This window comes from Calonectris borealis, chromosome 3 (genome assembly GCF_964195595.1).
Source record: "Calonectris borealis chromosome 3, bCalBor7.hap1.2, whole genome shotgun sequence".
Taxonomy (NCBI): Eukaryota; Metazoa; Chordata; class Aves; order Procellariiformes; family Procellariidae; genus Calonectris; species Calonectris borealis.
Window position 1 is genome coordinate 11,416,886 of NC_134314.1, and position 16,527 is coordinate 11,433,412.

Sequence of the window (16,527 nt, forward strand, 5' to 3'; positions counted from 1 at the left end):
GGTGAAAGTGAAAAGCAAACGCCTATAAATGCATCACTTTTGGAACACATTGCACTGGTTTATCATAGTTGCTTTCTTTTTCCGTAACCTTTGAAGATAAAACTTTATAGAACAGCTCGAAATATTTGTAACATAAGGTCAATTTGTGTGAGGAGTAGGCACTTGTACACAGTCAAGGTCTTAATATGCAGTATATCATGCTGTTTATCACAGTTGGAGCTTCTTGACAGTAGAAGGTATAATTGTTCCAGTTTGACAGGGTGCTGAACTTAAGCAGCTGGCTGGCCTTGCTGAGGTCAATAGAGAGAGATGACCTTGTAAGACCTTAAAGGCAGAAGACCTTTCTGTAATTTCTTTTAAGATTCCAGTTGGTGCATCATTTCTAACAAAATCATTATCCTTTTGTCCTGTTTATAAATGAAAAAAATCAGCTTTAAATCAATTATCAGGTGAGAATAATCATTAATAGTTTAAGAGATAAGCAGTACAAAAGTAAAATTAACATATCTCTTACTCAAGAGAATTGGAAGGGTGTTATTGACTTATGAAAAATATATTATCTGTCTGTGACATTCTTTTTCTTTCTCTTCTTACTACCAAAACAGTTTTTCAGGCTATTCTCTTTTAGTAAGACGATAAATTGTTGCATTGAGTTCTGTCCAGAAAATAAGCTGCTTAGGTATTTTTTGTTTTGAATTCTTGTTCTTGTTTCAGACTTCTAAGTGACATCTTTCAAAGTGATTTAAAAACACTTAGGTTGTTACTTTATTTGATTTTCATAAATCCTTACGAAAAATGCCTTCTCATATAGTAGGATGTTCCTTAACAGACCATTGGTATCTGTGTGCTCCTGCCTATTCTTAAGTGGGCGCTCTTGACTGCCATGAGTCTAAACTATATTTTTCTGATTGGCTGTAATTACTGCAAATTGAACACACAATATCTTTGTTTTTTACCAGACTTTTTTTACCCCTTGTTGGAATAGCAATCATCTGGCACTCTACTGAGCATAAAGATTTTACTCCTTCTTGAGACTTTGGCGCCCTGCAGGTCTCTTGGGCTTTGACCTGGTAGGAAATTGATAGTGGAGAAAAAAGATTGCTAATCTAGGGGTGCTAAGTAGCTGTTGGAGCATTTGAATAATGCATCTGAGAAAGTGTGTTAAGGCATAATCTGTATGAATTGTCAATTTATAACATTTTATAAAATTGTTTCAAGGAAGTGCTATTAATCTCCTAATGACAAAGTAATTGTGACAGTGCGCAATGTTTGATTCACCCCCAGGAGATGCAAATCTTACGTTGTTGGGCTCTAAGCCAATAGTTCAAGAAGGGCTCAAAAAACCAGAAGTGCTTATTCCCTTTATTCTGTTGAATTTTTAATTATGTTGTTAGCTTTCTCACGCTTGCCTCTGCTAACAATGGCAAAAAGAATTAATCAGACATTATCTCGTGAAAGGCCATCAGTTCAACTTTCTTTAGACATTGATGGATGGTTACAGCTTAAAGATCTTCCTCATGTTGCTCTTTATTTTGTCCAAGGACGTTTTTCTTCCTGTGCTTCCTGTGCCTTGTTTTTAGGATCCTTCACAATAGCTTGTATTTGCTAGTCCATAAGTTAGTCTTTTCTCCATTGTCTAGCATTATTATGTTCCATCCTACTAAGGTACAAAAATTAACCAACACAGTTTCTTCTGTGCTTCTTTCACAGGCTCACAGGCTTTCTGTCAAAGTCCTTTCATGAATAACTAAATATAAACTACAGAAGGTTAAATATCTTGTTATATAATATCTTTTTAATGGAAACACAACAGATGGCATCTGCTACGAAAATGTCACTCAGGCTGGATTATATCATCTTCTTACATGCGCTTAGGAGCACTGACATAGGGAAGTGTTAAGTTATCTTTCACATGTGTGTTAGCGCCCAGTGAAATGAATACAACAGCCTGACCAACATACAGGCAGATTGAAGGCAGAGTGCTGGAGTCGTGCCTAGCTGTCTCGCCTCCCTCCTGGACGCTTTAACAAGGATGACTGAACTATATGTGAAACAGCACTTGAATTGCTGTTACTTACAGTTGATCATTTTAAAGTAAACTATAACTGATTTTTAGTATTTCTTTGTATTCTGTAAACTGTGGTCATTCATGAGTTGTCCCATGTGCAGTTCAGTTGTCCCTGCTGTTGTCTGACATTTTCTTCTCTTTATGAGCTAACACTTCTAGAGATTTTGAATCAAGCTCTAAAATTAGGTAGATGTTATTGACTAAGTTCGTCCCAGTTTCTCAGGAACAGCCTGTTACAGGCTTTTATGAAAGCAACAGTTTAGTCTTGCGTCTGTCTGTCAGATTGCTTCCTTTCCATCAGATTTAGGTGGGATTACTTGTCTCTCTTGTGTTTGTATATCCTATTTCATATACTAGAAAGTGTCTCAGCTTTTTCATGCAGTGAAGTAATATAGTCATGGATTAAGTTTGTTTTCCATCTGCTATTTTTAAAGAAGATTAGACATGAAGGCAGGTGTTTTCTAACTGTTTTGAAGTGAGATGGAGTGAGTGTGGATGAAATACAGACATTGCAGAAGGTTATTCGAGATTCCTGGATATCTAAGAAATAAAGTTGCTCTCCGTCAGGGAGGAGGCTTTATGAAGGAACAGTGAAGAGAAATGAGGTGAGAAGAGAAAGAAGGGCCAGAAAAAAATCAAAGGGCAGTTGTTTCACATGTTGGCATTGTTTTGATGGGGTAGTGTGTTTAATCCTTTTCAGTGTTTGATCACTGAAAAGTAAGGCACCTGTTTAAATGTTTTCCATACATATTTTCAAGGTCTGCAAATTAAGTATTAAGACATTAAGTATTAAGACGTGAAGTTAGCTATCTGCAAAATCAGTGGGAAGAGCTAGACAATCTAAGAAGTCCACGTTTAGCATGGAAAGCAGCTATGCAGTGGAAATGCTGAGCAGAGGAGTGTCCGAATCTTTTGCCTCCTTCTGACTTAAGGTGCTTGCTTTTCTGTCTGCTTAATAGTCAGAGCACGAACTCTTTGAAGGGCACTGATGCCCAAGTGAGCAGTACTTGCTGCTAAAATCAAGGCCGCTGTATAAGATGATAATAACTTCTCTACACTAAAGGAAACTAAGTAGTTAAACCAGCTGCCTAGAAAGGGATTCTAGACCTTCCTCAGCCTGAAGGGATTGAAATGAGCATCTTCCCTTTCCCAGGAAAGGATAAATTCCATTCCTTCCTTCTCTGCCCCAAAGTTGGAGTGGCTGGAGCATCCTTTCCTCGTGTTGAATCTATGCTATTACGCAGCCAAGAAGGAAAGCATTTTAGGAGCAGAGTGTAGCCCAGTGTAGCCACATTTGGCTTAAATCCAATCATCGTTTAGCCTGCTGTTGCAAAGAAGGGAAGGCCTTGCACTCCATGCTGGCTGCTTATTCCTGCCCTCTCCAACATTTGTGATTTTCTCTTTAATCCAACTTAAACTTACCTTTTATTTATTTAATTTTGAGCTCAGTTAGATGAATGAACTGATCCAACTTACTCTGTGGTCAAGCTACTGCTAGAGCTGATATAAAAGAAGTGGGAGGGAAATGTGTCAGGGGTTGGTGTGTGGCATTTTTTTGACAGCAACAATCAGTTTAAGTCTTAGGCATGTTCATAAAATGCCTTACTGATTGTATTCCTCTGGATAAAGCATAGATGTGTTGCCATCTTGTTTCTGGATCACAACAGAGCTTATGTGAACGTCCTTTTTTCCCAGATTAGGGTACTTTGAGGTGTGCACAAATGAGTAAGTTTAGGCTCCGTGGAAGCTGTAGGTCAAATGGGGAGTCACCTGGTGAGTCTGAGGAATGCCCATGGCCTTCAGATGTGTGCTTGGTTTAGCATTGTCTTGGAGTAAAGTGTTTAAACGTTGACTAAGCTGAGTCCAAATATGAGGCTTAGTACTAAAAGTTTGTGATTTAAGCAAGAGGAAACCTTATTCCCTGACAGGTCAGGAGATTCTCATGTTTAATTTTTAAAGGATAAAAGCATTTATTGTTATGGCATGTATAGCTGCAGCTGCAAGGTAATAAAAGAACAGGGCAAATACATAGATTTATTAATGCCGTTAAAGAAACAGAGGAGGCTGTATCCTTCAGTTGTATGTGACTAATTATTGAAATGAATGTGTTATAAGTATATGAAATACACTGAGTTGCATGTAATGTAAATAACTGTACTGCTCACATGTTAAGCATCATCAATAAGCCTTCTTATCTAGTATTTATATTTATACTTAAAAGTGTTTTATAGCCATCAGGTAGCTTATGTAATCCTCTTGGTTTCAAAGAAATAAAAACTGTTCAACCAATCTTCCCCCATCTCTCATAGCACTGGTTTTCTTTATGGCAGGCTTATAGCTCCCTCCAGAGTTCTGTTCTGTGCTAAAATACAGAAAAAATTGACATTCACAGTAAAAGAATCAGATTTTGTGCTCACAGCATGTTATCTGTAGACTCAGTGTTTCACTAACAGGCTGGGCTACACAATTACATTGGGGGATTTACTTAATAGGTTTTTACATTTTTCTGTGCCTTTTTATGTGCATTCACTGGTTTTCAGAAAGATGAAACAAAGGATTGTAAAAGAAAAAAAAAAAGAGCCACAATACAGTCAAGACAGTGTATTATAAAGAATAATGTAATGGTTTGAGTGCATATATATGTATTTTTTTCCTTTGTTCACAGAACATTGACAGTAGGAATGAGATATTCAGTTTGTCCACATATTCTACATGGGTTTAGGGCTGAAGTAAAGAAAATGCTCTGCCTTCCTACACTGTGATCTTTGGATGCAATAAAGTAACACTAAGCACACGCTTTGCTAAATATTTAATTTGCTGCCATGCAGATAAAGAATTGTTATTTGGTCCAGCTATTAGCTAAGATACAAACAGCATTTCTAGGTCTTGTCTAACTCAAAATTTGTTAACTGTTTTTAAGTGGTGCTAATCCAAGACTCTCTTCTAGGTTTTCAACTTTTGAGTAGTCTTCCTTATATTTATATTTGAATAATTACAAATATGTCAGATATGGAGGTATTTTATAGATCTTGTTAGAGATTTGAGATATTCCTGAACTGGTCATTAACCTGAAAATTTGTCTATATGTATTTGATGTTTTCTGCATTAATGCATGGAAATTTGCTGAAATAATAGGGAGAAAAATGTTAAATTTAAAATCAGAACTTGTAAAGAATTTCCCTTTTCTTCTGAACAAGGCCACAAGGCCCCTGTGAAATTTCTTAGCAATTAATGAAAACTGCTGCTAGGTTGTGTGTGGTGTGGTTGGTTTCTTTTGTTTGGTTGGTTTTTTTGTTGTTTTGCGTTTTTTTTTTTTTGGCTTGTTTGGCTTGTTTGGTTTGTTTGTTTGTTTGTTTTTTGCTTTTAATCTATGGAGATAGGGTTTCATCCATCTGGGAAAAAGTTTACAAATTAGCATCTAGTCCAATACTTGCTGCTCTAATTTTACAACCATTTGGGTTTCATAACAGGGCCACTGTTCGTCACAATGACCAAAACGCATGTGATAGCAGCTTCAAAAGAAGCGTTTTACATCTGGCAGTATCGTGTGGCCAAGAAGCTCACAGCAATGGAAATTAATCAGGTAGCACGGACCAGAAAAGAAGGCAGGGAAAGGTTTGTCTTTAGGCTTTGTCATTTTTCTTCCTTTGCATTGGTATCGTTGATAAAGGTGGATTCTCCCATGCCTAAAATATGAACTCATGTCTTCTCATTTTTCTGTCTTCTCATTCTTCAAGATTTGTTGACTTGCAGGCCTGTAAGATTAAATACGAAAGAATAGTTTTTCATAACAAATGTGTGTTTGTTATCCAAATCTCTTAGACTTTTTTGGATTAGTTCTTGTTCAGTGTCTCAATTTGCTCGCTGTGTGCTTCCTTTACAGAGCTGTGTGTCATGATGCTTTTTTCCCCCTCCTCTTTTTCTCCTCCATACTCTTAGTTTCTAGGCAGCTGTATTCCTTCTGATAATTTTAACTGCTTCTTGTGTGTCAATGGCCGTAAAGACATAGTCTATCCAGCTAGTTCTTCTCTAAATACACTTGTGTCTAATTGTATCTCTGACGTCTAATCCTGTATGGACTTTTATCCTCTCAAACTAAACAAGCCAAAGTCAACATCCTCTTGCCTCTAAAATATTTCCTTCCCAGGTGCTCATTAGTGGCATTAACTTTTCTGTCACCTTCACAAGCTTGCAACTTTGTTATGATTTTCTTCTGTGTTATTTTATGTTTTCTTCCATAGAGACACTATAGCATCTTTCTATAAATCTACCATCTCCTGTCACCATATATCCATAATAATAATAATTTTACATGGTGCAATAACTTACGTTGTTCTCGTACCTGAACGTCCTAGCCTTGGACAAGATTTTAAGTTTGATAGAAATACTGAAAAAGTAAGTAGTTGTAATTCAGCATAAACTATGATTTTAGCATTCTAAAATCTTTCATAATGTTACTTTTTAAGGGAAAAGAGAACTTGTGATGAAGTATTGAATACAGTAATACCTAAGTTTTGTGGATATGAAGGTGAAGCTCTTCATAAGTATGGAGAAGAGCCTGAGGAAATATGGAAGTGCATGTTTGAAAAGAGACAATTGTAGTGGTTGATGGTTTGCAGGAACTTCTTGTTGCAGAATGAAAGTTTATAGATCATATGGGAATAGACCATCAGGGGCTGTGAAAGTGAAAGCGAGTACCATATCTTTATATCAATCCAAAGCAGGGTTATCAAAGGGGATACTACTGGACCGTAAGAACAGGCACACCTTTTATTCTCTTTTCCAATTGCGACGGTTTCTTCTCCAAGGATTGAAGATACCTATATGCTATCAAAAATGATCTTTCTTTGGATTCACTTTTTCTTCTAACTTTTCTTTCCTACAGGATTTATCATATTGATGACACCCCTTTAGGATCTGCAGATGGACACCTTGATTACAGCAGAGCTATTGAAGTGAGTGATGTTTGTAACTAGTTTATTATGGTGTCACTGGTAGCTTGAAAGAGAATTAGTTAGCATTGCTTTATTTATTTTCATAGATTTTCACTAGTAGAAATGTTCATACTTAAACTTTCTTTTACTTTTACCTTTTGCACATAAGTTTTATTTTTCTTCCCTCTGGTTAGTGCATTGTTACTGCATCATTCTGTATTACTGGAAATACACACCAAACTGTAGGGAACATAGAAAAAGTATATTCTGGGTTCCAGTATGTAGACACCTGCTGTCGTCTTGGTGAGAAGCAGCTCCCCTTACTTCAGCTTGTTGAAACTCAATAACCCTTGCAATTTTTTCTAGTATTTTCGGCCTTTTTCACTTTATTTGTGTGTGTGTGTATGCGCGCGCGTGCTCACTGTTGTACTTACCAACATACCTGAAATGAATTACAGGCCTCACAAGTCAGGGATAGTTGCCTTCTTGTATTTTCTGTTAAACACCTGTTTGGGTTTCTTATTTTTCTGGAGGAGGGGCAGGAGAAGAAAGGAAGCCGTTAATACTATTATTGCCATGATTCCCATAACAAAGGCTACTAATATCATAACCATCCATTTACTGTATAGTGACAAGGTTTGATAGCCCCTTTTCATGTGGATATTTAGCAACATTCTTGTATATTTAAATAGAACTTCTTTCTTTAGCAGTGCATTCTCACTGTTGCATTAAAACTGATATTGATGTTGCTTGTATACCTTCAGGGAACAAGAGATCCAATTTGTGCAATAACAGCATCTGATAAGATACTACTTGTGGTAAGTTACATGATTAAAATAACTCCTAATTGACTCTTGTGCTTGTAGGCAGGAGATTCTTCTGCAATGTGTTCATAAGCAGTCATAATTTCAAAGCATTTCTGAATTTAGAACTTAGACAGATGAAATCTCCAGACATCCTCAAAGATAACTTTAACAGGTTCTTCCATTAACCTGGACTCTTTGTTTAGGAGCGCTAATTCACTAAGTGCTTATGATTTAACTACAGACTAGTTGCCTGAGTTAGTACTTATACGTAGGGTTTGATAAAGTCCAGGTCACTGGACTTTATTCTGTAATCTGAGTTCTGGAAAGTTTCTTCTAGGCTGTATGTAAATGCATAAAGATTTACAAAGTTTGTCTATTTACATATTAATGGTATGATGTATGATGATAGATAATATCACATGTATGTAGTATGCTATATACATATTAATACATTTATGGATTATACATATGTGTGAGGTATTGTATCATGCCAAACAGCTGGTGCATTTTTTATTCCAATCTGAAAAGAGTGATCTCATTAGATGAACGGACATACGGATGGGCTTTAAAACAAACTAACAGAGCAGAACATGGATGGAAAAAGAACACTGTTTCTTCATTTTATCCACCTTCCCAAGAAAGATCTTGATGTCTTCCCGTGTTCCTATTCCAGTGATTTTTTTTTTTTTTTTTTTTGGTTATATCCTTTGACTGGATTTTACAAAATCAGTGGGTCACAGGAAAAAACATGAATGAAAAAAGTGTTACGGTTAGTAGGTGACTATGGGATTCTGTTTGTGCTTGAAGAATACGAGTGAGAAAATGAAATTAAGAGGATAATTAATCAGTGACTGTGGTTAAAAGGAAGGGAGTGAGAGGAAATGCCTTTGAGACTAGATCTGGATAAATGTGCTGAATCTGAATGCATATTACAGTGGTTAGATTTTCTAACACTTCTGACCAAATCTGCTTTTCAGTTTATAAGGTATACAGATGTGAAAAAGTCAAAGATGAAAGGTGATTTATACTGAGGATCTTAGGGGTGGCTTTGGGGGGAAAAAAAAAGGAATAAAGTTTGGACTACCTTGAAGTTTAATACCGACTCATTTCCAGTATAAGGATTAAACAGTAGGTAAAACAAGCTGGATATGTTATTCAGTCTACAGAAACACCATGAGAAAATAGTGGCAGTGATCATTTCAGTCCAGGGATGTCAAAGTCATTTTAGACTGTTGGCCTGATAGTGTCTTGACATGGCTGTGTCATTTGGCAAAATAAAGATAAACCACATTGGTACTTAGATTTATTTACTGTTACTCAAGCCTTTGAATAACTAGTATATTTTACAGCATTTACTTTTAAAACTAGCTCAGGTCTTGAAGTAATGGGTGAGACTTGTTAGCATGCAGACAGCACTACATGAACACAGCTGTACTGCTTTCAGTCTCGAGCTGGTACTGTCATATGGCACTGTTTGAGTGGATTTACCAGCGTGGGACAGGGATCTTTTCACTGTTCTCCTTTTTCATTATGTAGACTATGTCTGAAAGTTCATGGGGGATTGTCGGGCTCCTGAAACTGTTCTGTGGGCTGTATGTGGACTATGGCTGTTTGTTTTAACATCCCTGATTTAAGCAGATCCGTAAATTGTAGCATCTTAAGAAAGTATCTTGTTTAAATTGCAGAATTTGGAACTTTTAGAGTGATGACATTCCCTCTCTCCACTTCTGCTCTGTCACTTATCCAAAACCACTTTTGTCTAGGACAGCATATAAATAAAGCCTTTTTAAAGAGTTTATTGATGGAAAAATTCTCTCAATAAGCAAGCATTGCTTTTCTCTAGGGAAGAGAATCCGGCACCATTCAGAGATACAGTCTTCCTAGTGTTGGTATAGTACAGAAGTATATCCTGAACTGTCGTGCATATCAGCTGTCTTTGAATTGCAACTCCAGGTAGGTTACAGATCTGCTTCTAACACAGGTATCCGATTTTAAAATAAACTACCACAATTTGTGAAAATACTAGTTCTATGAATTCTATGATTCTATAATAATTATGTACTAATTTTACTTTAATAAACTATTTATTAATTTTAGTTGTTATTAATGGTTGCTTAACCATTTATTTATTACTAATTAATTACATCTGGCCAGTCATCAGATTGCTCTGAGGGATTGTGTTAGTGAAGCTCTCTTATGTTTTAAACTGTTAGGGGGTGTGTGTGTGAAGTTTAAGGAAACATATACATGAGAATATCTTTGTTTTATTAGATGAACCAAACATGAGCTTCCTGTGATCATGACATGAATTGATGAAATTACGTCATAACCTTAAATTTTATATCTCTAAGGTTTCTTTCTATTTCTGTGTCCTTCTAATGCCTGGAAACTTCGTTCATCCCATGTTAATTTTCCATTGTTACAAGCTGTAGCTGGTGGCAATGCTTCTAGCAAGACTGGTTTTCCTAAGCTTCAGCTGTGCCAATACTGAAGTTGCTTTCTACTTAACAGCTATTTTTTTTCAAGAGAGAGCGCGAGAGTCTTGGCCGAAAAGGCAAAAATATACTGACTAAAGAGGACTTGTAAGACAATTCTGATCACTTCAAAATAACTTTATAATTTCAAACAAAATTCATAATGCGTGTGTAGATCGCTCACCTTTTTAGGTATAGACCAAAAATAGATTGCTTCACTTAAAAGGCAATGTGATCTAGTCAGAGCCGCATTAGTTTTGTTTTGAACACAAGCTGTTTCCTTCCTAAATGACTTTGTGCTAGTGAAAAAGGCTCAGATCCATAAGCGCTTTGAAGTTAATTTTCTAAATTGCTTTTGAAATTTCAATAAGGATTAAGGGTGTCTAAATACCTTCCAATATTTAGAAATGCTTTTAAAATGGCATTGTAGTAAATAGAGGCTACTATGATTCCCTGAAAACTTATGTAAGTGGAAATTTTCAAATGTAACCCTTTAGAAATTGTATTTTTCCCATATTTTAGATTACTTCAAAGATTAATTGGATTATACTTCGTATTGTCTGGAAAAAAAACTAAAGAATACCCTTTGTAGAAATACGAGAAATCCTGTTTTCAAGATGAACAGTCTGCATCACCGCACTGTCTTTTTAATTTAAGAATCTGCTTCATTGCCTCCTAGTAAATAATGAAAAACAATTCTGTTCGGTTGTTAATTTTAGGCTCTGTCAAGAAAAGTTTGGTGAGGGGCACTACCTGCAATTTACTCAAATTGATATCTGAAGTACTACGGATCTGCAAAATGCTGGATGAAAAATGGGCCTATTTCAGAACCTTTGCAGGGCCAGATCCTGTGTGAGCAGATGAAGAACTTTTTTCCATGTCTCTGGTCTCTCTGCTGTGCAGATAAATGAAAATCACATGCATCTCACTGAATCTATGGGTTTATACTGGTATTAGATTAGAGGGAAAATTTGGCCTGAGTGTGCCAGTGTAGGGAACTATTTTAGATTTACAACCTTGAATAGTATTATTTAGCTGTCTTATTTTTTCTTCCTTTGTTTTTCTGTAGTCGTGTTGCTATCATAGACCTTTCAGGTGTTTTGACTTTCTTTGACTTGGATACACGGGTAGTAGACAGTACAGGACAGCAAGTGATAGGCGAGCAGCTGAAACTGGAACGCAAAGATGTCTGGGATATGAAATGGGCCAAAGATAACCCAGATTTGTTTGCAATGATGGAGAAAACAAGAATGTACGTTTTCAGAAACTTGGATCCGGAGGTAAATATTAACATACGTAAACTACTTATTTTACAAATTCGCTTGTAAGTTAATGGCTCTATGTTGAATAGTAGTATTCTTCTGCTTACCGTTCAATTAGGCAAGTGTTTATATAGACTTGCTTCTGAAAATCTCAAAATCTTGTCAGCTCTAATGTGGGACTGTTGTTTAGGAACAAATAAGTAAAATGAACTATCAGTCCTGGAAAGATAAAAATGCTGTCATATTTTTCTTAAATGTATGAGATATTTTCAGGAGCATATTTTTTGTATGCTTTTTTCTATGCTTTGGAAAATATAAACACAATTTTAGTAAAGATATTTGTAAAACACAGTTCAGTTGAATCTAAATATTGGCACTGTTCCTTTATCTCTTTTTTATAATTTAGTTATATGTCTGTGTATATGGAATTGTCAATAATGTTAATGATTTTAGTATTTGTTTCCTGCTGGAAATGCAATTAAATCCTAGTTTGGAGAAGAAGAAAGTCTCTTTATGTATACCTAACAGATCTGGTTAGGATTTAATCAGACAGAATACAAGTTCATTCCTTTGTAACTTATTTAACTTTAAGGAACCTATACAAACTTCTGGATATATTTGCAACTTTGAAGATTTAGAAATCAAATCTGTTCTTCTGGATGAAATATTAAAGGTAAGTGTAATTAATTTTATTTTGTAGGAAAAGTTGGTGTCTGTCTCAATTATTTGAACAGTAGATATCTATGTTGGGTGAAAGTAAAGGTGACATGGAATAAAATTATGTTTCTTTATCCATTATGTTAGAATCCTGAACATCCTAACAAAGAGTACATCATCAATTTTGAGATTCGGTCATTACGAGACAGTCGAGCATTGATTGAAAAAGTTGGCATTGAGGAATCTTCCCAATTCATAGAAGACAATCCGCATCCCAGACTTTGGTAAAATCTCTTTATAAGGCAATTTTATTTAAATTTGTGTTCTTTTGTATTATTTTCCTGTTCAGACAGATCTAGTATTAAAGTACAAAACCTCAAATTGAAACCAGCCAAAGCGCTATACACGTTAAACAGAATCATTTGGGGGGGGGGGGTAGGTAACAGTGCTCAGCTGTAATCTGAAGGGCTGCTATTCTAACTGAAAACATCTCTTCATTGGGCTGAATCACCTCCAAAGGAGTATTACAGCATTGAGGGAAGGCCCAAATTTGCAGTCCCCTGCTAGTCTGGCTCCTCTTTTGCAATTGGCGTGTTTGGGCAGTTTCAAGCTGTGTGGCATTACTATTTCCCAGAATGCAAAAAAGTGAGGGTTTTTTTCCTGAGCATTTGAGAATTCGTGTTTCAGGAGATGCTGAGCAAGTGTTCAAGACTCTTCAGCATCCATCTTAAAAAAAGAACTTGGGGCCAGTGCTTTCCCAGGTTTCTAGTTCTTGAACCCAAAAAAGTGGGCTGCTGTTAAATTGGAACTTTATGATTTTATGAATGTTGTAGTACCTAGAATGGAAGTCATGCTGTGTGTGTCATGGTACTGGGTATAGGGTACAGGACACCTTTTTGCTCTATGCTGTATGAGCCCCAAAATGCAGTGCTCCCTGCTTTTAGGGACAAATCTAAAGGAAATGAAAAAGTTGGCAGAAAGCCAACTTTAAGTTCGAAATTAAAATTTAAATTGGTCATAAGTTGAGAGGATATTTATTTATTTGTATATTTTATATTGAACCTTGATGACAAAGAGCTTAAAACCCAGTAAAGGGAACACATTAGAATGATATCAAGATAAAAGCAGTTGACTAACCTTGTAGCATTTTGGGTAGGCCATAAAGGACAGAAATGAGAAGGGGCGGGTGCGTTAATCATGTTATTATGCAGCCTCTCAGAAGTAATCTGAGAAAAGGAGATGTTGGCATGTTTAAACTAAACATGGGCTCAGCTATTAAACTAAACTTGCAAAGCCTGCACAGCAAACATGTAAGAGTAAACCTATGAAAACAGGAGTTGTGGAAATCTATTTAATATCCCATATTGTAAGGGATGGAAGAGTAAATGCCTCAGTAGATAACTTAATGAAAAGTCAGTAGCAGAAACTAAAACTTCATTAACAAGTTACTTGTTGAATGATGCCAATTCTCTTTAACTCTCTGGAAATGGTTTCTCTATCTATACATTTTGTTAGTAATTTTGGCTCTGTTTGGAAGCTAACTGATTTCTTGCAGTATTGGATGTTTGGCTTGCGTCAGGGGGGGTTGAGAGTTCTCTGTTAATTCTGACAGTTCAGACGGGAATTCAGAATTGCTGAAAGACTGGCCAAGACAACTTGCTTTAGAAGTTTTTCCCAAAAAGCATTCCTTCCTATCCAGTTGTGCTTTCATCTCCAGAACGTACATTCTGAAAAACAGGATTTGATAGCTACATGTTGAAAGTTTCTGTAATAGTACTGTAATTTTATTAGTTTGAGTACATAGGGTAAAATGTTAGTTTTGCAAGTCTTCATTTTTACTAATGTCTTGAACTAGCTGAAGATTTTTGGAGTTTTGAAGTCATTCATGCTTTTTGCTAGTACCATCTATTTATTTAATATAAAATGACTATCAGTTTTGAAAGTCTGTGTCTCAGTAAGTTTTATATCATAAAATCACAAAATATATGTCAAATGCTGTTCACCTTGCTCCAAAATTGCCATGAACTTAATTTTCATTATGCAAGGAAACATATGATATGTCACATATTTATACAGAAGAGATGGAGTAGAAGTGCTGGATATAAAGCAAATATATTCTAGATCAGAACGGAACAGTGCCCTTACTGCTAGAACGCAACAAACAGGATGATGTGTGTTGCAGATCGATTAAATTTGCCATACTGTTTTTCTCTTGGTTTCATTGATGTCAGTGGTGAGCACTTGAATTCAAGTAATACTAACCTTCTGATTCAAATTGATTCAAAAATACTGAGTTGATACTGCCTAAGCATGGCTTAGGTCACTGAATACAGCAATTGCTGGTTTTGTCAGTACCCTACTGCACTGACTCTGTTTCGCAATGTCAATCAGCCAGTCTTAATTTACCTAGCCTTATTTTTTCAGAAAATTCTAGAGCTTATTCAAGCATCTGATGGACGTAGGTTGGCCTGCAGGTAGAAATTCTCTATTTGCAGAACTAACCAATGGGGCAGTACCAGTACAAGGTTTTCCAAACTTCTCTGCTCTCCCAGACACTTGTCTTAACTGGACAAGGAACATCCAGATGGATTAGAAGGATAATTTATTCTTCATGGCCAATTCAGTTGGAGGCCTTCACACTGAGGCAGACATCAAGGCTTAAAGTTATGATATATGCATAGGTAGAAATACCTAAATGGAACTGCATTGAAACCGGCAACACATTTCACATAGGACAGCTATAATACTCAAACCCTGCCCATTCCCCCCAAGCCAGTGTCCATTTGAACAGCTGAACAAAAGCAATTATTTGAACGACTTTCCCTAAGCAAGTACTGGGTAGATCACAGAACGTACTGGGGACAAACATACAACTGAATTAAGATAGTAAACAATAGAATTAAGATAGTAAACAATACAATTGCAATAACTTGAATGTCTTCTTTAAATAATAACTAGTTAAATGGATCCTTATTTAATTTACTTTATAGCTGCTTTTCCATCTATTATGTTTGTTTTTCACACAGGCGTCTCCTGGCTGAAGCTGCTCTTCAGAAGCTGGATCTGCAGACTGCTGAACAAGCTTTTGTACGTTGCAAAGATTATCAAGGTATTAAATTTGTGAAGTGTCTAGGCAACCTGCAGAGCGAGTCAATGAAGCAAGCAGAAGTGGCAGCCTATTTTAGCAGATTTGAAGAAGCTGAAAGAATGTATCTGGATATGGACAGAAGGTAATTGCATGTAGTCATCTTAGCAGCAAATAAAGAAAAAGAGTTTGAAAAAAATGCTTGTCTTAATAAGGAATGGCTGTTTTAGCACTGAAGACTCTTAAGCAGTTTCTGGAAAGACAAAAAAGGATCAGATGGAGAGAATTTTGTTGTATCCATAGATAACCAATTCTATATGTAAATCAGCGCATTCCAAACTGTTTGCAAAACCTCAGCTGCTCTAGGTAGCGCTGTGTTTCATACATGTTTTTTTACAAGTATTTTGTTGGTATTTCAACTGGGATTCCAAAAATACAAACAAACAATCTTAACTAATGTTTAATTTATGTACTGTTGTTCTTAGCTAGTAGCCAAGCACACATTCTTTCCAATTACATATACAAACAACAGAGTTTTTAATGAACTGTAATTTCTGGAGAGACAGAAAGGATTCTGGATGAAATTGTGGACCAATCAATGGAATTTTTGCTCAGGAATGAAAACAAACAAAGCAAAATTACAATATTACTGGGAAATAGAAATTAATGCTAAGTAATTAGCTAGAGCACTGTCTTTACTGAAAAAGGATAATGAGAAATAATAAGCAGCAGTTGTACAATGTAGCCTGTAGATGGTGGTCAAACATGGAGAAGCACGAATCACTTATGCACATGTGAAATTTTTAAGCTTTGATTAATGGAGCCATGAAAAAAAGTAGGGAATGATGGAGAAAAAATTATTTCTTCTTCCATGCTGTAAGAATGAGAAATCTTCTTCTTCCCCAGTAAAGGGAGTGGGGGGAAGGCAGGAGCTGGGGAGAGATGCATGTTAGAGCTTGGTAATGGAAAACTTTCTTGCACATAATTAATTAGCTGATGGAAGTATGCTGGTTTGGAGAGGTGGACTGCCTCATAAGCACTTCAGTCGCACTGCAACACTGATTTTTAGATATGGCATATTCCTTTCCATATGGCTGAAGAGAAATTTGGCCATTATAGGATTGCAGAAGTCAGACTTACTTTTTTTTACTGGTTTCTTCAAGAGTAGAGCATCTTACTCTCCAGCTATAAGAATATGGGAATTCTGTATTGATCTTATGTGTCTTCTCACCACTAGAAAA

At 36.2% G+C, this 16,527-nt stretch overlaps 1 protein-coding gene across 5 annotated transcripts in view; it reads left to right on the forward strand.

Annotated features, from left to right (window-relative positions):
- The window catches only part of WDR35 (WD repeat domain 35), a 46,202-nt gene that overhangs the window by 20,183 nt on the left and 9,492 nt on the right, over positions 1–16,527 (forward strand). For 4 of the 5 annotated variants that reach the window (XM_075144992.1, XM_075144996.1, XM_075144993.1 and 1 more), the window contains 8 exons: positions 5,539–5,683; positions 6,954–7,023; positions 7,767–7,820; positions 9,652–9,761; positions 11,352–11,562; positions 12,137–12,217; positions 12,349–12,485; positions 15,228–15,431. In XM_075144992.1, coding sequence (XP_075001093.1) covers positions 5,539–5,683; positions 6,954–7,023; positions 7,767–7,820; positions 9,652–9,761; positions 11,352–11,562; positions 12,137–12,217; positions 12,349–12,485; positions 15,228–15,431 — 1,012 coding nt within the window. The remainder of the gene's footprint in view (positions 1–5,538; positions 5,684–6,953; positions 7,024–7,766; positions 7,821–9,651; positions 9,762–11,351; positions 11,563–12,136; positions 12,218–12,348; positions 12,486–15,227; positions 15,432–16,527) is intronic. The other variant, XM_075144995.1, reaches the window with a different exon arrangement.